General features: G+C 51.4%; 1 protein-coding gene across 2 annotated transcripts; it reads right to left on the reverse strand.

The window, feature by feature from the left end:
• Positions 1-7463: 7463 nt before the first annotated feature.
• MYL9 (myosin light chain 9) lies at positions 7464-21693 on the reverse strand. 2 transcript variants are annotated; one of them, XM_062589422.1, is made up of 5 exons: positions 21614-21665; positions 19401-19543; positions 11742-11945; positions 9490-9651; positions 7464-9079 (listed from the first exon to the last, which is right to left on the reverse strand). In XM_062589422.1, exons 2-5 carry the CDS (start codon positions 19438-19440, stop codon positions 8907-8909), a joined length of 579 nt encoding a protein of 192 aa, XP_062445406.1. In that variant the 5' UTR covers positions 19441-19543; positions 21614-21665; the 3' UTR covers positions 7464-8906. The 2 variants fall into 2 exon arrangements, with proteins under 2 accessions (XP_062445406.1, XP_062445407.1); XM_062589423.1 differs by lacking the exon at positions 19401-19543 and having other exon boundaries at positions 21614-21693.

Consider the following 21693-nt stretch of genomic DNA (forward strand, 5'->3'; position numbering starts at 1 on the left):
TATATATATATATACACACATGTATGTGTATATATATATGTATGTATATGTATATTAGAATCACTTTTTTTTAAAAGGAGGAGGCTGATGATTCTGTAAGCAGTCAAGCGACATCACCTGGAAGATCTCTGGGAGAAGCAAGACATAATGTGCGGACTCCAAAGGGCTCAGAGAGACTGAGGAACCCAGCCTTGAGACTCCCAGTTAGGTGCCTTGTGGCAAGAAGAAGGCTGCTTGGACCTGGAGGAGAGCGGGGAGCCCCTGCCACAGCAGAGATCTGTGCAGACCTGGGCACACAGCTCTGCAAGGAGAAGACCTTTAGGGATGGCATAGGACTGACAGAAGAGGAAAAATCAGCTAATCAAGTTCTTCTGCACTGGACAAATATAAGAGAAAAAACAGACTCTGGCCCATTATATAAATGCTTCAGCATTAATCAGGAGAAAAGGGGCTTTGCTAAAGGGCTGGAAATGAAGAAGAGAAGAGAAGATTGAGCCATCCGCATGGCTTTGTGCGATAGTTTTTGGTATATAACAGGAAAAAAAATGACTACCCCTGTTTACAGAGGACTTCAGAAGACAAGAAGCAGCCCTCTGAAGTTCCTTGTTCCCATGCAGGGGGGACACAGCCATGGAGCAAGTTAAGGCTCGCTTTTCCACACCAGGTTGTACAGTGGATACCAGCTAGCAGAGGTGGTCCTTTCCCACTGGTCTTTGATGACAGCCAGTCTTTTGGTGTCTGAATGGACACAGCAATGACAGGAACATGGTGTGGGTCTGCAGAGAGAGGATGAAGCTGCAGAAGCCCAGCTCCACATCCAGCTCTCAGCATCCCGTGGTCTCTTCTCCTGACCAGGCATCTGTCAGAGGGGTAGTAACCCAGTTTTACATTAAAGTTTGGTATTTCAGGGATATGGGGAGTGTTTAAATTAGGGCTGGGTGCAGATGACAGCTTGTCCTCTGAGCTGTGGAGGATGCTGAGCTGCACCCTCAACAGCCCCTGCCAGCTGTTCTCGGTTTGCAAGGCTCCCATGAGCTGCCTAGCATGGCACAATGCTGCCACCACAGCAGCAGGCACCCTAGCAGCCCTGGCTCCCCACTGGACGGGCACCAGCAAAGGACAGCCCCCAGCCTTCCCACTGCCACTTCAGTTCCTGGGGTGCATTGCAGGATGAGGGTGATAATATGAGCAGATGAAGCAATTTCTTAATCTGTTCTCCAGTTCCTGTCATGCTCAAACAGAGAACATACCAGACATGAACCTGGTAAGAACGGATCCTATGCTTCATCTCAGCCAAAGGGCTAGGCGACCCCTTAGTCCGAGCCACTCACAAAATCACAGAATGGTTGAAGTTGAAGGGACAGCCTGTACTGGTGCATGGCGTTATTGCTCCCTAGGTGCAGAACCCTGCACTTGCCCTTGTTCAGAGGTTCCTCTGCACCAGCCTGTCCAGGTCTCTCTGAAAGACAGCACAGCCTTCTAGTGTACCAGCCACTCCTACCTCTGTTCTTGCATTTAATTCAGACCTCAAGGTCAGTTTGCCTTAAACCTTGTCTTCTCTTCATCTCCTGTTGCCTCGTCCTGGTTTAATGCATTGAGATGGGGGAAACTGAGCTGGCTTGGGGCACAGGGCACCCTGTCAGGAGCCAGGAGGCAAAGGTCTGGCACTAGTAGCACAAAGTAGTGTTTGCAAAGAGCCATAAAAGCAGGTTGTTTCACTTCCAGGAATGTGTGACCTTCTTACCCTTTTGCTCTCTTTTCATTTTGGATTGCAAGCTCTTTAGTGAGGAGAATTTTTCAAAGACCGTTCACCTGAAATGAAACTTGTTAATTTTTTCCTTGTTCATAAAATCATATAATAATGATATTTAAAAAAAAATCTAAGGAGGAGAGGATGACAAAGAAACTTCAGAAATTTTTAGCCTTCTCTAAAACATTTTTAGTTTTATGTTTTAATAGGTTTTGAAAGGAAAAAATCCAAATGTTATGTTCAAGTTAAATGTTTTGAGTTTCTCCTTCGGGGCCTTTTCCCCTTTCTCCTACATCTGTTCTTTTCATACATGTCCTAACGAAATTTTTCAATAAATAGGTTTTTACCTAGAAAAAAACAATGGCCATCTCTGCTCTTGGGATTCTTCTGTTAGACCATGATCCTCTGTAGCTCCAAACAAGGTGAACAGGAGCCTAGGATTGGCTCATACATTTTATTACCAGCTTAAATCAGCTGTTTCCCAGCTGGTTGTAATTTAGGGACTGCTCACGATTTTTCTGAATCACCTCAGTGTGTGAACACAGTGGTTTTCACAAGCTGCTCAGCAACATTAGAGTATTTTTAATATTTGTAGAATAAACAGGTGATTTTCCTCCATTTCTTACCTCTCTCTGCTGGTTTGGTCCATCTGTGTGGTTTTAAAATCAATTGTTTGCAGAGACTCTTCTGATGCTTTATGGACCTGTGATGGCCAGAGAGAAGAGCCTGAGAACTGGTAGGTCACCCAGCCCAGCCCTCTAAGGGAAAACTGGCCGTCCAGAGGCTGTTACCAATAAAGCTCCAAGTGCTTGTGATGGTTGCCAGGGCCCCTTTTCTCTGAGAACTTGTGAGCTGGCATGGGAGCAGTGTCTGCCTCCATTTCACAGGTACAAGAGGAAGAAGGGATAGGGAAAGGGAGCCCGGACTGGCTAAAGCCCTGAGCAACCTGGTCTGGCTCACAGCCAGCCCCACTTTACACAGGAGGTTGATCTGGAGCCCTGCCGAGGTCCCTTCCACCCTCTGTTGTCCTATGGTCCTGTACCCAGCAAGGAGGCGCAGCCACATTCCATGACCATTGTACGGAGCAGCTTTCTGTCCCAGAGCTGACCTGCAGAGTGAAGGCTGAATTTGGGCTGTCTGAAAATGCACCAGTTTAAATGTTGCCCTCCACCATCATGGGGAAAAACTTGCCCAGCAAGAGATCAAGACCTACACAATGGCACCAGGAGCATGTGACCTCATCCCTGCTCGGGACGTCCGGGAGTCTCCACCAGTGGGGCAAATCTGGGTCAGTCAAGCTTATTCTATATCACTGTGCTTGACGAGCAAGGCCCCTTCACGTGCATGCGCTTAGGTCCATTTTCACCTTGTTTAAATCAACTGACTTTAGCAAACTGAGCTGTGCTTACTGGAAAGTGGAGGTCCAAAGTGGCTTAAGTGTGAGTCCATGGAGGAGGAGAAGGGTACACTGATGAGGCTGAAATTTCTGTAAACTTGGTGTTTTGGAGTGTGGGCAAGGTGCAGCTGAAGTGGTCCATGGCCTTCCTTTTCCAGGAGAAAGGCAGAGATGAAGCAGTCCTGGTTTAGCAGAGCAGCAGAGTGCCATGCTGAGGTGGATGAGCACCTCTCCCAGTGTCCTGCCTCCCACTATGGTTAGAAGCAGGTGCCTAAAGAGAGAGCAAGAGTGAATGATCCTCCTACCCGCCAAATTTCCCGAGCCAGACATGGCTCCTGCGTGTTCAGTGACAAGCTCAGTAGCTTTCCCTTCTGCAAACTTATTCAGTCTCCCTGGAGGTCCTGTAGATTTTTAGCCTCCATGCTATTTCTGATAGCAAATACCAGTCTCATCACACATGGGTGAAGAACTGCTTATTTGTTTGGTACTTGGCATCTCCATGTGATGGCCTGCAGTGCTTTTCCTGGAAGAGGCAGGAAGCAGCACAGTCCCCATGCTGCCTGCAGCTCTGCAGAACCCTGCCATCCTCATCACTCATCTCCATTCCAGGCTGAAGAGTTCAGCCTGTTCAGTATTTCCTTGGATGAAGGCTCTTCCTTACTGCCAGTCCTCCTTGTTGCCCTTTGCTGAACACTTCCAATTCAGCTGTATCTTTTTTTGAGCTGGGAAGGGACTAGAACTGGAGCTCATATACAAGGTGTGGGTGATCCAGGGACTCAGGCAATGACAGAGCAGTGATTTCTATTTTAGTATCCTCTCCTTTCCTAGCGATACCTAGCATGTGGTTTTCTTTCTTTTTTTTTTCTGTCTTTCTTTCTTGACAGCTACTGACCTCTGATTTTTCCATGGGGCCATCTCTTGAGTCTCACTCCTCAGCGGTGATGGACTTGGACCCTGTTGTTCTGTCTGTGAAGTCAGGGCTGATTTTCCCCATATGCTTCACTTTACATCAGTCCACCTAAGACCACCTGCATTTCAGCCTTTCTCACTCAGTCTCTTAAAGTCCCTCTGAATTCCTTCAAGGTGGCCCTATCTGTGTTACCAAATAACTTTACATGGACTGTCACCTTGGCCTTCACAGCTCTCCCTCTTCTCACAGATTATTTGACTAGTAATCTCCTGTAACCTCTTCTCACTGCTGGAATGACCATGTATTGTTGACTTCCGTTGCCTGCTATAACTACTTATCTCTGAAACAACCTTCCCTTTTATGCAGTGACTCCTTAGGATCCCTTAAAATCTTTAGTGAGGGATCTTTTCAGAAGCCTTTTCGAAATCCAGTAAGATGGTGTCTCCTGGCTCATCTTGTTCCACCTTCTTAGTGACCTTTGAAGAGCTCCAGCAGGCTGTGGAGCTTCCCTTTGCAAAAGCCATATTTGCTCTTCTCATATTTACCCAAGTGTCCACGAAGAAAATTTCTCCTACTTTGCTAGCATCAAGGTCGAAAGATATCCTCCCCTCAGAAGCCTTCCCCCACATGCCAGGGTAGGCTTGGGCATGAGGTTATGCCATGTTTAACAGTTTGGTATTGGCACAGTGTTATGTTCCCAACAAACAGCCTGGTTCCCTGAGTCTGAAGAAGTCCAAAGCCATACTCTGCACATGCCCCTGTATGCTGGTGGATTGTAACCCATCTGGTGCAACTCACCATTGCAACTGTAGTGTATATTGCATCTGTGCCTATGAATAGGGTAACTGAGGAACAGGGACTTCTATAGTTGCTTGAAGACAACACTTCTAAATGCCTGACATGTGCGCCTCTAACAAATGTCTTCTTTGGGGCCCAGCTGTACCAGAAGAATGCCTGTTGATTGCTGCTGGAGATGGCCAGCCAACAAATCCATCAAACTCCTGACATTCATGATTTACTTGGGAGAACTTGGGCAATGCTGACACATGCTGATCTGTTGGGAGGTCAGTAAGGCTAAGTATTTCTCCCTGAGACAGCTGTATCCAGAAGATAGCTTGCCCACAGCACGGCAGAGACCTTGGAAAAGTTGGAGGCTCTTTTCCACACCACTTGGTTCATCTCTAGGATCAGACCTGCGCCTGGATGGAGTCGTCTGTCCCAGTGATGTCTGAGAGACGTTCACTTTGGTGTGCATTCCAGTGAAGAAGTTGTTTTACAAAGTATCCTGCCCTTCAACAGCCTTCAGACCTGGGAATTTTCTATGAAAGCCAAAGAACTACATGTTTTTTTCATGGTAGGTAGGTGGAATTAGGGAATGAGCAAGGCTTCCTGCTTTGACTTGCAAGCACTGAGCTAGGCTTGTTTGGGACTACTACCTGTTGCTGCTGAGCTCTAGGCAAGGCACTGGGATTAGACTGGAGATCTGGGGAACACGTCCTAACAGCTTTCCCCGGACCCCACATTTATCCTTTCACTTCTCTGTGTCTCTGAAAATTGAGTTCATGTCCTTATGTCAGTGGTGTCTGAAAAATAGAATCTCTGAGAATCAAGATAAGCTTTTAAACCACGGGCTGATATTTCCCAGGTGGGAGCATGCTTCAACAGGGACTGACAGATTCCTGATGCACAGCCTAGGGAGATAGACACTGGGAAGTGAGACCTCTTCCATTTCCAGTAACGTGTGCTCAGAAGAGCTCCCTTGGACCCAGTCTGAGTCTTCCCAGTAAGCTGAGAGGATTTCAGGTACAAAGTGTGCCATAGGGAGTCAACTTGACAGTTCCTGCAGTTTTGTGATCACATTTTCCCACATCTTAAATAAAGGCAGTACTCTCTATGGGGAAAATTTATCCTTTGAGAGAATGGAAATTGGCTAACTTAAGCATGAACCCCCCCCCACACACACAAACACTCCCTCTGCACTCATATCAGGATGGTGTTAATTAATCAAACCAAGGAGACAAACAACACAATGAAGCTGACAGCAGAGGAGGGGCTAGCAGTGCAGGGAACACACTGCCCAAATAGCTTGGCAGCCCAGGAGATCTGCAGGGACAGATACAGCATGACTTTTAATGGGAGTATTGGCAGTGACTATGAGAATATGTGACATGCTGGTGGGCATTTACGGGGAGGAGAGGCACAACCATCACCTGGAACCTCCTTGCATACATCCACAGTATTTCTATCATTATAGAAGTGTCAGGTCAGGTTAGCCAAAGGGGATGGACCAGGGACACGCTGTAAAGACCTATAGGTACAAAATACCATTTGTCCATTGAAGGATAACAACCCCAGGGATGAGTTACTGGGGGCTGTACCTCCCTCTTGTCCACTCAGTGTTGTGCCAAGCCTGGAGAAGTGGAGATGAGTGGCAAGGGATGATGTGTGATGCAAGACCCAGGCTCCACCAGGGCTGTGGTCCTCCTGCAACCACCTCTTGCTGCACAGGAGGCAAAATAGCTCATTGAGCACTTACAAGCTACGAAGTGGCCTCTCATGGAAGGGCAGCTGTGCTGCAAAAGCCTATCTGCTGTGCTGACCAACAAGGTTAACCTGTTCCAGGTGGTGCTAAATGAACTTTGCCTCCTCCATGTTTGCATTGCCCCATCTCCCCATTTCTGCTATGCCACGCCTTGCCTCTTTCTCACAGCACTGCAAGTTCAGGACCACACAAGAAGAGTGTCTGAACTTCTAGGACCCCAAACCTGGTGATTCTGGGAGTCTCAGCCCAGCTCCCTGGGCTCCCCCAGAGCTCAGGGGACCCAAGTACCACCATTTGACATGTACGAGCTGCTTCTAATCACAAGAGGTAAGAATCTGGGCCAGCTACTTCATAGGTACCTAGTTTCCAGGCTTTTCTCACGACATCTCCATCACATCACTGTCTGCAGGGCCCGTGTTGACCTAATGCCAAGTCTTTAGCAACTCTGAAACCAAGAGCGAGGGATGTCAGCTGACACCTTGTCAAATGACTTTCTTGTATTTCAAAGTATCTCTCTGCATGTTCCAAAGTGGGGGATGGCAGAGCAAGCCTTCTTCCATCAGCAGTCTGAGAATGATGTCTAAGCTGCGAGAGACATTATATAGGCAGAGGGCCTTGGTGGAGACTGGGAGGGATTTGGCTTCAAAACAGGCTGCCCTGATGGGAAGAGCTGGCATTCACCCTGCCAGAAGAGATCCTACCTTGTAAAGGCAGGCAGTCAGGGAGAACTCGTGTAGGAGGAGATGGAGGATATCATGACACTCAGAGAGAGCAGGGCTTCAAGCCCCCAACCCACCGGCACACATCAGCAGTGCAGCACAGCACCATGGCAGCGCTGAAATGAGGGAGCCATACACAACATGCCTTTGTATTACATCCATCAGACTTTGTATGTGGCTTCAGCTTTCTGAATCCCTTAAATCACAGGCTCTCAAGCCATAAAACAACCATAGAAGAGGAAACAAAGTGTTCTTTTTTCCCTTTCATAAAGGAAGAGAGTGGGAGGAAAGGCAAGAGCCTTTCTATGTTGTGTCCTTCAAGACTGGGATTGCACTGGTTTAAGCCAGCCAAAATCCCAACAAGCTAGCACTCACCTGGGATGCTCCTTCCCATACCAGCTCTATGCCTGGGAAACAGACCTCCCACTTACTCAGCTGGAACAGACCTCCCACTTACTCAGCTGGAACAGTGACTACTAGACTACAAAGTTGCTTCCAGGGAGCAAATGGCTGCTTGGTAGGGTCCAAACCTGAGTGGAAGTCCTGGGGCTGAGAAGCACAAGGAAAGCAAGACAATCCAGCACACTTCCCCTGGCATTGCCACCTGTGCCTCATGATGGGCCTGTGATGTGTGCTGCTGGATCCCATCCACTTTGAGGCCAAGGGACATGGTAGCTGAAGCATGGGAGGGAGATACTGTCACAGGAAACAGTGAGACAGCAGTGGATCAGGGCAGACAGAAAGGAAAAATCCTTCCATCCTTCTCCTGTCCACACACCCCCACCCACAGACCTGGCACAGTAGCCAGCATGGCAGGGTAGGCTGTGGATGCCAAGGAGTCAGCACACTGGGCTCACCTCTGCTGAAAGATGCCATCCAAATGCAAAGTAGGGCTGTGCAGCAGAGCTGGGGGCTGTGAAAAAGGGGGGTTTCTAGCAGGTTGTGAAGAGCACCTGTGGCAAGGTCCTTCAGGTAAGGACCACCTGGGACACAGCACAAGGGTGAAGCTGTGATGTTGAGGCGCTCCCCTGCAAGCCTGTACGTGGGACAGGCACATGGCCAGGTTTCAGGACAGTAGGGCAGATGAGTGCACAGCACTCCATTGCCTCAGAAATCAAATTACCCATGTGGTATCTTCAAGCAATATTTGTTAAAGGAGACGGTAGACGATGACCTGATTGTTCTTCCTGGACAGAGGCCAGAAGGAAAGGCAAACCTTCTCTCCTCTGTCAGACAGACACATCAGGAAGAGAATGTGTCTTTTACAATGTCTGGATATGGAGAAGACAGCCCTGGAAAGGCCTTGGCATGGGCACCAAGACACTGCACAGAGTCTTTGGGGCTAGGAGGTGGGAGAGAGATGGGAGAGGAGGTCTAGGACTGATGGATGGGCACACAGGGGGATAGTGATGGAAGCACTCTAGAAAGGCTGCAGGGTCACGTGCCAACATAAGTGTAACCCAGAGAAGGAAGATATTTCTGATGGAGTGAAACTGCTGTGGGCCTAAACAGCAAGGGGAATGGAGGGACTCCATGGGGGCAGGAAGTGTGTGCAGGAGGAGGCAGAGGCAGTGTAGCAGCTCTAGGTGCTAATCATCTTTGTCCTTGGCCCCATGCTTCAAGATGCGGGTGAACTCCACGTAGTTGAAGTTGCCCTTCTTGTCAATGGGAGCCTCCCGGTACATCTCATCCACCTCCTCATCTGTGAACCTGTCTCCCATGGTGGTCAGCAGCTCACGCAGATGGTCCTCATGAATGAAGCCTGTGGGGATGGAGGAGGAGGTGGAGTGTATGCAGGGCATGGGAGAGCAGTGGCTAAGCAGGACATGGTGTGAGGGCTGGGCAGAGGGCTGAGCAGCAGGGCCTCCTTATCCCTCCTACATGCTCCTTGCACCCCCACCCTGTTATTCCACTACCCCAAACCTTGTGCATACTCCCCATGCACAGGGCCTTCATCACACAGACGTGTGACATGAGGAGGGAACAGAGAGAGCCAGCAGCCTGCTCAGAAGCTGCTGTGCTTGTGGGCTCCTCCCAAGTGTTTGCCTGGTGGCGCACACTGGCCAAACCCCCAGCCTTTGTCCTGGCTGGCTCAGCCACCCCTCTATGTGCAAGAGAGTCCCCAAGTAGGCACCGCTACCCATCACGGAGTTGGGATGGCATTGCCCATACCTGTCGCATCCTCATCAAAGCAGGCAAAGGCGTTGCGGATGACATCTTCTGGGTCAGTACCATTCAGCTTCTCCCCAAACATGGTGAGGAACATGGTGAAGTTAATGGGTCCCGGCGCCTCACTCATCATGCCCTCCAGGTACTCGTCAGTGGGGTTCTTCCCTGCCGGACACAACCAGCAGGTGTAGGTACTTTGCCCTTACTCCCTTCCTTGGGAGCACCCATCCTACTTGCCAGGTGCCAAGACCCATTGGGACAGCAGCCAGCCTCACGCCTCTGCTTTCAGGAAGAAATTCAGCAATGGGAGACCACCATGGACCCTTCCATTCTGAGGCATAACCTGCCTGAACTGTATCTAAACTTGACCACATCCACCTCTGCGTGCACTCAGGATACACCTGATGGTCCCCAAATGTTTCCTCCTCTATCCATTCCATTCTAGTTTGGGCTGAGAGAGAATAAGCAAGTGATCCTCCCCCCTCAATTACCTGCAGTTCTGTTTTCAACATTGCACAGTGCAGCAGGCTCCCTTTCCCAGGAAAACAACACGGCCAAAGTTTCCAAACCACTTAGGCCCAGCTCCCCAAAAGATAAATCCCACCAAATTTTGCAGCCTTGTTTTTAGTGCCTTCCTGTCCCCTGTTAGGTGGGAATTAAGAGTAGTACCTGCCAATAGTACTCTTATGGGGAATTTTAAAATATTTAAAATATTTTTAAAATATTTAAAATATTAAGAATATTAAAATGATTTTAAAATTTTATGGGGAAATAGGGAATTTTAAAATAATTGTGTGGGGTTCACTCACCCCAGAAACAAGGAAATGGAGTTTCTCCAGGGGCCAGCCCTACCACCTCTCCCTGTGGCCTGTCCTGTGGCTGCCCTGGCCCCTCACTACATTATTCTGTGCTGGAGGCGAACAGGAACCAGATGGTTTCCTAGCACTGGCAGGCCCAACCTTGAGGGAGATGCAGGAATTCATCTGGTGCTTACCAAGGACTAAAAATGTGTAGTTTTTTTTCACATTTCCTTGATAGCTGACACCTAGCATTCACCCAAAGAGAGAGACAGCACTGTCCCAATATGAATCTCATGTTGCTCATATCCCAAACTGCTCCTACCATGAATGCAATAGGGACAGTTTAACCTCCTCCGCCGAGCACAGCCTTGACATACACGTCTCCTTCAATGCCCAGCCCCTCTCTTCTCTGAGAGCTTTAGTTTATGGGGAGGAGATTCCCTCCTGGGTGGAGAGGGCCTTCAGAACAGGTTTGGTTGCCAGGTCAATAATTGACAGACCTCCCAAAGAGCCACAGCGGTTGCACGGGGAACAGGAGAGGGAAAAGTGAGCCATGGCCTGCAGCTAAGAAGAAAGGGCTCTGGGTGGGGAGGGAGGTGCAAGATATGCAAGTCTCAACAGGCCAAGGTATCAGGCTTTTCACCTATCCACAGAGAGCCTTTGTGCTGGGCGACCTATTGAATAAGATTGGGCAGACCTAGCCAAGAATGCCATTTGGAAACCTGTGCTTTCCCAAAGCTTTTGCCTGGATCCTTGGGCTCTGTCTGTGTCCAGAGTTATCCCAATTCTGATGGGGATCCATCTGGCAACACTGGTCTGCTGCAGCTCCCTGTCTGCACTGATGCAAACCTTATGCCTGGCCAGTTGGACCCCATGCCCTCCTCAAAGTGCCGTTATAGATAGAGATGAAAAGATTTGGGACAGCAGAGCTAGGCAGACCAATAAGACCCCTGCTGGGCAGATATTCTGTTGCAGACAGGACATTGCCATGCAGACTGTCTCTGGCAGAATGGCTTGATAAAGGCTGATACAGGCTGCAGGGGCTGACGAGGATGCTGATCCCTGCCACCCTCCTGCCACTCTGCCAGGGCATCTGCTGCTGGGAGCTGATGTGGGCAGCATCCCCTCCACTTAGCCAACAAACCAGGCTGCTGTCCTTAGACGTTCCCACAAACATGCTTTCAAAGGTCTACCAGAGCCAGCAGAGATGGTTCCAGTGTCTTCACAGCCTGCATCAAATTGGCCCAAAGCAGAAGGTCTTTGCATCAATACAATCCTACTAGAATGAGTTTTCAATGCAGACATGCTGCAGGAGGGTGACAGTAACTCCCTGTCATGCAAGGTACTAGTGCACCCAGGCAGCTCTCTCTCCATGCAGAAGAGGCGTAAGGACAGAGCTCTTTCATGCACAGGGATTGACTGTTTCACAAAGGGCCAGGAGAAAGATTTCCTCACCTAGGGAAGCTAGCATGTCATGCAGATCCTCTTTGTCAATGAATCCATCACGGTTCTGGTCAATCATGTTGAAGGCTTCCTTGAACTCCTGGATCTGTGACTGGTCGAACATAGCAAAGACATTGGAGGTGGCGCGCTGAGGGCGCTTCTTGGTGGTCTTAGCTTTGGCACGCTTGCTCGACATCTTGGAAGCTGGTTCAGTACCTGTGAGCAGGACATAGAAAGCAGCCAGGAGGGTTAGAAGGGAAGGAAGGCAGAGCCAGGGGGACTGAAGCAGGGCACCAGGTGGACGAGGGCAGAGCAAGGAGTCAAGACTGCCGGATCCCCTTTCTGGATGTGCAAACAGCCGCCTACCAGTCCCATGCCTCAACTTCCCTGGCTGACAAATACTTTGGCATTAGTAAGATAATTTGGTCATAATGTAAGACAGGGGATAGGCTAGAACACAAGGCTAAGGCTAGTACGTCACATACTCCTTGGATATGCACACAAGACTTCTGAAAAGACATCACTGCTCCCACAGGCTTTGTTTCCCTTGAAGAGAATTCAAAGGAATCTGAAGACCCAGCTCCAGTCCTCACAGCCTCCTGCTCTTTATGGCTATGCAGGGGCACCTTGAGACACCTGATACTTAGCTCCCACAGAGGAGCATGCAGGTCTCACACGCACAGTGTCCCAGCAACAGCAAGAGCCCTCATGGCAGACAGCTCAAAGGCTGGTCCTGTTTGCTCTGAGCATGGTTAGTGAAAGTGCTTTCTTGACGGGTATGTCTTGCTGGTGCCCTGCAGATGCAGGACCCTACCTAGTGCCAGGACTTGCACTGCTGTTTCCCTCACTGACTTGTAGCATCAGGTACTACTGCAGCAAAAGCTGGGGCCAGGGGAGTGAGGAGAGCACCCTGTCTGCACCCTCAAACCTGCTTTGCAGGCCTTTCCCTTTGTACCCCATGAATAGGGAGAGACACCAAGCACAGCACCCCATGGCTCCCCCACCAGGATCAGTCTTCTGGGCGGGATGAGATGCCATCTTGGTATTTGGGGCATAAGAATTTACTCCCGCCTTGCATGTGCAAGGGGCCAGATTCGGCATCTGCTGACACAACACGGACTTTGGGCAACTCGCCTGCGTTCAGAACGCCCTAAGCCTTTCCTAGAAGAGCATCTCCGGGTCCTGCATCACGGCATGCATCCCTCCATCTTGCTGCACACAAGCAGCCCCTGGGGCTCTCCCTGCAGAGGCCCACGGTCCACCAGCAGCTCTGGCCTGCCTGCCACCATTATCTGCTTTCCTCACCCTGCTGGCACACACAAAGGGAGGCTCACCAGCGGCTGCTTCTCAGCGCCCAGCACCCAGCAGGAAGAGGGTTATCTGCTCTGGGCACATTCCTCACATACCACTGCCTTCCCTTCCCCCTCTTTGTTTAGGCAGCCGGAGCCTCTCCAGCTCTCCATCCCTCCCACCACGGCCCGCTTCTCTGGGTCCCTGCCCAGCAAGTCAGGCCAAAGGCCGCCCATCCAGGAAGCCAGCGTGCACCCTACCAGGGCCAGAGCTCTCCCCCTGCCATGGTCTTACGCTGGCAGTTGGCTTTAGCCCTGCAATCAGTGCATGGAGGAGTTGGCTTTGGCCCTGCAATCAGTGCACTCCACACACTGGGAGATGCACGGGACAGGCTTTCAGAGGCCCGGGGTGGGGGGTGGGGGTGGAGGGAAAAGGGAGGGCAGGCAACTTTTGGAAAACCTCAAAGCCAAGCCGCTCTTTGCGCTGGGGCCAGGTCACTGGGCAGCGCTTTTATACCGATTCCACGGCTTTGGGGGTTGCTTTAGAGCAGCAGCTCCCAAAGGCCTGATCCACACAGCTTTTAGGAAGAAAGAGGCTGCTCAGCACTGGTCGGTGGAGGAGAGCTGCTGAGCAAAGTAGGGAACACCGGGTGCAGAGAACTGATGCTCTTTTTGCAGGTAACTAAACTCACAGGAGGTGACAGCCTGGAAAGGCAAAGAAGGAGTTAGTAGTGAGCTCCTCTGCCCTTGTGGATCTGAGAGGTCTGGAGCACCAGCAGGTGGCCAGCCTTGGTCGTCATACTGCAGCACTCTGCAGGAGCTGGGTGACGGGCCATGGGGTACTGCAAAACACAGCTTCAAGGCCCAGGGCGATTCAGGGCATTACCACACTGCGGCGGGCTGGCCGCAGCACAGATACCAACCCCTGCCACTGCCCAAGGTGCAGGTGTGCAAGGACACCTGTAAGGAACCAGGAGGGAATCTGCTAAGGAGAAAGGTAGCTTGGGGTCCTCATGTGCCCTGCTACGAGTCCTCTGCCTGCTTAGCGACTTTCAGCAGTGCCAGGGACACGTACTGCAAGCGTACGGCTGAGCCCCAACTGCTCCTGAGGACAGCACATGATGGACTCTCAACCTGCGCAGTATGTGCCCCACCGGGAACAGCACCATGCCACTAAGAGCAGCCAAGAAGGGCATGTGGGCAAGGCATAAACCCATCAGTCACCACAGCCCCAGGGTGAGAGACCTTTGACTCCTGCGGGGTTTCTCCCATCTTGCCGTGCCCCAAAGCAGGGACATGCTGTGTCTAAGCACCTAGCAAGGACAAGGACCAAGGATCTCCATGCTCCAAGGCACCAGGGCAGAGGAGGGCTTCTCGGGGTGCCACTCGGACCCACTTCCTGCACATGCACCTGGCAACTAAAGCAAGAGTAGCCATGCACAGCCCAGCAACGCAGGGCAGAAACCCATTTTTCAAAGCAGGTTTCCTCTTTGCGAAGAGGAGGAAGCAAGGCGCAGCTGTGGCAAGGGAAAGACGTCTTCCTCCCCACTGCAGCACGCTCAGGCCCATGCAGTTATCACAGCCCAGCCGGGGGGTTGCAGCTAAGCATGGCCAATGGACGTGAGAAGTATTTAAAACAGTCTATACCAAAGGTGCTGGGGGTCCAAACTTTATTTTTAGGTGGTGCTATGCACCCATGGCTACCACTGAGGTCACCTGGGAAGAAGGTGCTCAACACCCTTCTAGTCAAGCCTCTGGAGATAAGCTGACAACTTTAATTCAACAAGGCACCAGTAAAGACAGGCTTGGCAAAGGGGTGTTTCTCAGCTCTCCCCTAGGACCATGTCTGCTGCCAGCTCCCCATGGCCCAGAGAGAAAGTCTGAGGTTAGGTAAGGCCAAGATAGAGATGCTGTTCAGAGCCCTCATGTTTCAAATGCCCTCATTTCTCCCCGATGTGCACCCCTGTGCCTCAGTTTCCCCATCTAGGGCAGGGAGTATGGGCCTTCTGCATGGGACAGCAGGCTTCCCTGAGGGAAGCTATGTTAAATTAATGGACTCTGAATGTTCTTTCTTGGGTGGAAGAGCAGGATATGATCATACCCTGTATCTGGCTGCCCTGGCCACCTGGCAGCGCATGCTGCTCCAGAAAATGCTTTCCAGCTGCACCCTTAATGCTGACATACCACGGGGACTACAGGGTCTTTGGGAACATCCCATCCAGCTGGGACGCCGGTGCTGGCAAGGCCATGTTCAGCCTAGGGCAGAGCAAGCAATCAGCACTCCTCTCACTGCCCGCCTGCAGCACCCTTCTTGTGCACCCACCCAGCTCCTGCCTTCCCCAGTCCATAGCCTCTTTCTTTTCTTGTCCTTGCCTCATTCTATCTTTTCTCCAGCTCCCTTTCTTTCTTCACCTCCTGCCTCCTATTACTCTTTCAATGAGGCTGCAAAGGTGGGAACTGAGTGGCCACCCGCATGCTTCCCGACTCTGCCACGGTTCCCAGGCTCCCCTAGCTGGGCTGTGCTGGAAGGACAACCCAAGGAGGCTGGACAAGGCCTGTGGAAAGTACAAAATCCCTAGCTATTGTGTCAGCAGGGCTTTCAGGTACCTCTCTTCCCCCACAGTGCCCAGCTGTAGCTCAGAGATTCAGATTTGGCTGTAGGATGTGCCACAGCCTGCTAGCAGCCCCTACCCCAATGTTTGTTCCCACCCTGACTGGCATGAGCAGTGCTGCTTAACTCCACTGCAGCCCACACAGGGAGAACCTGGAAGTACTCAGTTGAGCCAAAGCTGTGCCCTTTGTCTGCAGCGGATGAGCTCAGGGTTCCACGGGAGACAGCTCCTCTTCGCTCCCCAAGACCCCCAGCAGCTGCAGGCATTGGCATGAAGCCCACGCTACTCTCAGCCCACCCGCCCCAGCATCATCTCCTCTTCTTGCAGCTCCCTGAGACCCCTTGGCTGGGACCCATCAGGTGTCATCCATGGTACATGGAACAGTGCCCACAAGGAAAGAGGTGCATGAGGACCAGCCAGCTGAGGAAAACAGCAAAACCAAAAAGACATGCCCATGGCTAGCGTGCGCAGGTGATCTCACCCTTCTCGGCCTGCCCCTTGCCTGCTCATTCCACTACCATGTCTGGTCTGTAAAGTTCTTTGCAGCAGGACAGCACCTTTCTGTGTGTTCTGTCAAATACCAGCACACGACCCCCCACCCCCAACAATAATCAGGGGTCCAGACAACGGCACAGGTATCAGTCCAGAAGAGGAAATTCATCTGAATAGCATGATTCACTCCAACTTTGATGTGCCTGGTCAGAGCCAGCAACAAAAGCTCTGCTGCCCGCCATCACACTGGGCTGCAGATCAGGCCAGCACTGAGCTTTCAAAACACACAGAATTATTAGAATTATTAGCAGAAAACAAGAGAAATAAGCAGGAGTTTTGCTCTCACCACATGAACTAATATTATCCAAATATTTATCCTGCCCTGGCTGTGACCAGAGAGAACAAGAGTTACTTGGCACACTCTCCCAGAGAGATGGTTCTTGTTAGGTGGATTAGGCGTAATTTTGACAGCACATGGTTTTGTTGTTTGATTCAAAAAATGCCTGGAAAGATGTTTGGTTCCAAGAGCCAGCCTGGCTTGGTCATGTCCTAACTGTTTTACTTCTGCTTTCAGCAGAATCCCTTGGGGCTCACTGGGATATGTAAAGACACTTTTTCAGGTTGGTGCAGGGAAACGGGACATCAGCCATCCCTGTTTCAAGAGCCAAGTGGTTTGCAGTCAGGCTTGATTTGAGACAGGCGATCCATGCCGTGCAAAAGGGCTTGACAGCCACTCTCCTTTGGTCTTCAAGCCCTGCTGAAAGCGGCCCATGCAGCTCTGGGATCTGGCCACAGGACCCAACACACCTGAGAGCCTTACCATTTCAGGCAGTACCCGGTCAGGTCACACTACCTTGCACGCCAGGATGGTCTCAAGCAGGCTGAGCTAATTGATGATGCCTCAGAACCTTTGACTTCCCATCAGCAAGAACAAAACCCATGAAGATTGATTCTGCTCCTATCAAAACTAGGTAAAAGCCCTCTCCCAATGGCTGCTCCCATCCAGGATCCCCTCAGAAAACAGTGACAGGCAACGTTAGCAGAGGGTTAAATCTCAACTAGCCCAGCAGGTAAGCTATTTGCCAGCAGACCATTGCTGAGCGGTACCAAGCCAGCCTCTGTATCATACCAGGTTCTTCTTCCGAGGTGGAGCAGCACTCGTTCTGTTGTGGGCCATCCTTATTTCCTTGACTGGAAACCTGGAGAACACGCTGTGTCACGGATGGTGCAAACACAATGCTGTCTACCCAAATACAAGTGGGGCAGAGGAAAGAGAGAGATGGAAACAGCAGAAATACAAGAAAACAAGGCTAATGGTTACAGAGAACAAGTTAAGTCCTCAACATTAGAGTTAACATATTACCAAGACAAACAAGTCCACACCTCTGGCAGCTACTGTTGTGACAGACATGGCCAGAGACCATGCAAGGCTAAAGGCAGTCATGTTTCGTGGGGGTATGTGCCATCAAGCTGCACTTACACCTCCACATGTGCCCATACGCAGAGTCACATGGGGAGGAGCAATATGCCCTTTGCTCCCATCACTCCCAACATATCCCCTTCCCGTCCTGTACTGTGCTATCCCTTTTCCCAGGGCCTGGGGTGTTCCTACAAAGTGTCCTGCTCCTGAGTCATTCCTCCCACAGTCATTGCAGAAAGAAAGAAAATCTCTGAGGTTGGTTGGACCCAAACACAGCTTTTTGTAAAAGAGATCTTTCAGAAAAGCTACCCTTTTATTTCCTGAGTATTAGTAGCCTCAAGTGGCCTGAGGCAAGTGGCCCAGGTCCTGCTTCATGTTGATAGTGAAAGTATACTGCCATTTCAAGGCCAAGGGCAGGTTTGGATAGCATGGGTAATGAGCTCACCTCAGGCTGGGGAGCTCTTGCCTGCTCCATCCAAAGCAAAACTGCAAGGATAGCAAATGGGCAAAGTTGCAGCATGGACACAGCTTTGAGGGCATCTCTGCTACAATTGGGCCAGATGAAGTGATCACAAGCCATGCTCTTGAGTTGCATTCAGTACCTCTGTGGGCAGCAAGGAGCACAGAAGAAAGGAAGTGGCATCAGGATTATCCCTGGTGTGGAGAGGCAGGTGTACTGTCGAACGTATTCTGCAGAACCCTTGGACATGGGCCATGGTATTCATAAGTCATTAATCACCTGGAACATGCCACCAAAGGGAACCCAAAGGACCCAGTTTCTCCAGCATGGCTTCTCCAAGGCTGGGTTTGCAACTACAGTAGTCATTTCTAGAAATGCTGACAGGACTTCAGCTTTGCATTGGGCTCACACATGGTCCCAAGCACATCCCAAGAGCTTGAGAACCCTTCTGCACTGCAGAGAGTGCCTCTCCGCCATGAGACTCCCGAAGCCAAACACATGATGTGTATCTGCTGGATGCTTTTGGCCTAGCTTCATAGGCTGAGGAAAGGGTGATTCACAGTCTGGACTGTCCCAGAGGACATCCCTGCCATCCATGTCAGATAAACTTTGAGAGACTGTGATTAAATCTATGCCCAAAGTCTCTTTCCTAAATTGGCTGCTAGTACCATCAACCCAGAACATAGGTGCATTTCCTGCAGGGTGAACTCTAGGTCTCTGTAACACGGGGCCAGTCACACCCCAGTGCATGATGGCAATGCAAGCAGGGTAGTCCAGTGCAGGCAGCAGTACACAGCCCCTTTCCCAGTGTGGCATGAGGGCCAGCTTGGGTGATGCTTTGAAGTGTCCCGCACTGGCATGGGAAGTCACAGGGTAACGGCACACACAGTGCTTCCCTTCCCCCTGTAAAGCCATGCTGACTGCAAGGCACCTCTCCCAGAACCACGGCTGCCCATGAGGGTCACAGCAGGTATGCTATCCCCAGAGGCAGCAGAAGAGATACATCTTGTTTTCCCAGCAGCTTCTAGCTGTCAAATGTTGGAGGAGTGAGCAGTGAGCAGCCTTTATTCCTTGCCCAATCTGTTCTTAAAATGTCCGTTTTCTCCAGTGTATCTCTGCTCACAAAACCAGCTAACCTTGGCATGTGGCACTGCTCAGCTACATCCTCACTGCAGAGCTGTCTAGGGGAGCCAGTGCCGGGGCTAGCCACGCCACCAGCCAGAGGCACCAAGAGCTGCTGGAGGAACAACCCACACTGCTTGGCACTGCAGGAACAAAGATGGGCTACTGTACCGTCCTGTTCTGGCCTCATTACAGAGTAGAGACAGATGCAAAAAATGGAGATTGGAGACTAAAGAAAAGCAGAACCTGAGCCTTGAGCTGTCTCCATATACGTACCAGGGTCACCAGAACTGAAGTCAGTGAGTGGGTTTCGCATGTGGATAGGAACCGTCAAGCTTTAAGCACAGTGTTTAAGAGCCAGTGACAACATCTCTGCAGTGACTTCACAGGAAGCAGAGGTTTCCTGGGCTGCACCACAGCTGGGGAAGAGCATTGCAGGATATAGCTGGAGCTTGGGAGAGGCTCTCTGCCTCCATATTCATCTCCTCTCCCCTAGCCCAGTAAGCCTAGAAATGGCTCCATTACCTCCTAGGGAGCAGGAGGAACTGCAGAAGGTTTCTGCGGCTCTCCAACAGTGTTAAGGTAATGAAGAGTAATTCTGCTAAGCCAACGTGTCCCAGCTGCCAGAACCACTTGGCAGAACTGAGAACCATACAATGAAGTGGACGATAAACAAACAGTTGGATGAAGGTGCAGGAGTGGTTTGTTACTGATCCAGCCAACCTGCACCTTTGAAGAGCCAGTGAGCAGCTGCAAGATGTCCTAAGCTATTCCACATCCTCAAACATACAGAAACTCATCAGGTTCTGTATAACAGTGCCAGCTTTCCCATCACATCACAGCCAGCCTTACCAGGGCCCTCCAGGTAAGAGAACTCATCCCTTTCCTCCCCTTCTGTCCTCCCACTAGGATACTAGGAGGCCAGTCAGGCCCAGAGCACAGCTGAGTGGGCTCTGATGACAGGCCTGAAGGTTCAAGGAGTCAGCACAGCACATGGATTCTGGGCCAGTTCCTGCCCACTGGGCTTAGAAGAAAAGGATCTTTCCATGCCCACATGGTACACACAAAACATTCTCAAGCAGAACTCCTGGGGCCACCACAAGAAGACAGTACAGCCCAGGAGCAATGCTGCACACAAATACTGTTGGCAAATAAACGACCTGCCACCAACTATCCTTTTGAGGCCCTGAGAAGCATCTCGTGAGAGGATATCAAATAAGCATGTGGAGGAATATCTGCTGGCCTTTGGCCAGCAGCATAATAGAGCCTGGACTGGATTTGTTATTTTCCCGGAAGAATTAAGGGGCTCAGCCCAGAGTGGGAATCTGACCCTAACATGTCTGAGAGGGAGGTAACCATAAACTCCTCCTATCGGCAACACAGAGCCTGCCAGTGGTGAGAGGAAAAAATGTTAGTGATGAAAAAACCAACCATCTTTGGTAAGCAGCAGTGGTTGTTGATATGTAAGGATGTTCCACTCCAAAGAAAGCTGCTCCTGCCTCCTTTTTCTGCTACACATCCATGTTTAAGAGCCTTCCTGACTGTTTTATTGCATTTATAACATTTCATACTAGATGGACGTGCAGCTGAGCACAGGAAGCCAAAGGAACCTCAAGTTTTCATAGCCCAGGCTAAACAAGACACAAAGTTTCTCTGGGTTTAATTCTGAGGGAAAGGAGCTAAATAAAGCATTTCTTCTTTACAGCATTTTTTTTTTTTTTTTGCCTGAAGTTGCTCACTGGTCACTTGGGACATCTCTGGAGCATCACACAGGCATCAGGATCTTGGCTCCGACCATCAGTAGAAAGACATGGAAAAAGCAGATGTTCCAGACAAAAACAGCTCTCACAAAACAAGATGTAGGTGAAGACATGGACGGAAGCACAATCTACTCTTGCAGCATTGCCCTCCTGGTGAAGCCAGGATCCTGGCTTCAGGTCATAGCAGAGAGCCACAGAGAGCTTCACTCAAGATCCATCCCTGCCTCTCCTAGCCAGGAGCTCCCCAACAGGGGCCGCAGGAAAAGGCTCTCCCCATCCTCTCCAAGGGGAGAGCAGAGTTGCGCCTGGCGGCAGAGACCCACCAGGGTTTTCCTTGCCAATGCGCCTCCCTGTCCAAAGGGCTGAGCCCCTGCAGCGGGCCGGAGCCTTGGCTCCACCGCGCCAGCAGGGATGAGGCAGCGCCCGGCTACTCCATCTCGCTCCAGCCGCTTCCCTCCCGCCCCGTCGGGCGCTGCCCGCGGCTCCCGCCCGCCCAGTCCACGGCCCCGTCGGGCGCTGCCCGCGGCTCCCTCCCGCCCGAGCCCGCCGCCCCGTGGGGCGCTGCCCGCGGCTCCCTCCCGCCCGAGCCCGCCGCCCCGTCGGGCGCTGCCCGCGGCTCCCGCCCGCCCGAGCCCGCCGCCCCGTCGGGCGCTGCCCGCGGCTGCCTCCCTGGGCTGCGGGGACCAGGCGGGGCAGGGACCTCGGCGGAGGGCAGAGGCGGCGCCTCACCTGGGCCGGAGCGGGCGAGCGGCGGGGCCGTCGGCGCTGCTGTGGTGCGGCTCGGCCCGCGGCGCGGCCCTAGGCGCGGG

Source organism: Rhea pennata, chromosome 16 (assembly GCF_028389875.1).
Source record: "Rhea pennata isolate bPtePen1 chromosome 16, bPtePen1.pri, whole genome shotgun sequence".
NCBI classification, from domain to species: domain Eukaryota; kingdom Metazoa; phylum Chordata; class Aves; order Rheiformes; family Rheidae; genus Rhea; species Rhea pennata.

Excerpts from the sequence above, each read along its gene's own strand:
- MYL9 (XM_062589422.1), bottom strand. The coding sequence starts at position 19,440 with ATGCGAAACCCACTCACTGACTTCAGTTCTGGTGACCCTG. Across the intron at positions 9,652-11,741 it reads TGACATGCTAGCTTCCCTAG|GGAAGAACCCCACTGACGAG; the intron begins GTGAGGAAATCT and ends TGTGTCCGGCAG. Across the intron at positions 9,080-9,489 it reads CTTTGATGAGGATGCGACAG|GCTTCATTCATGAGGACCAT; the intron begins GTATGGGCAATG and ends CCATCCCCACAG.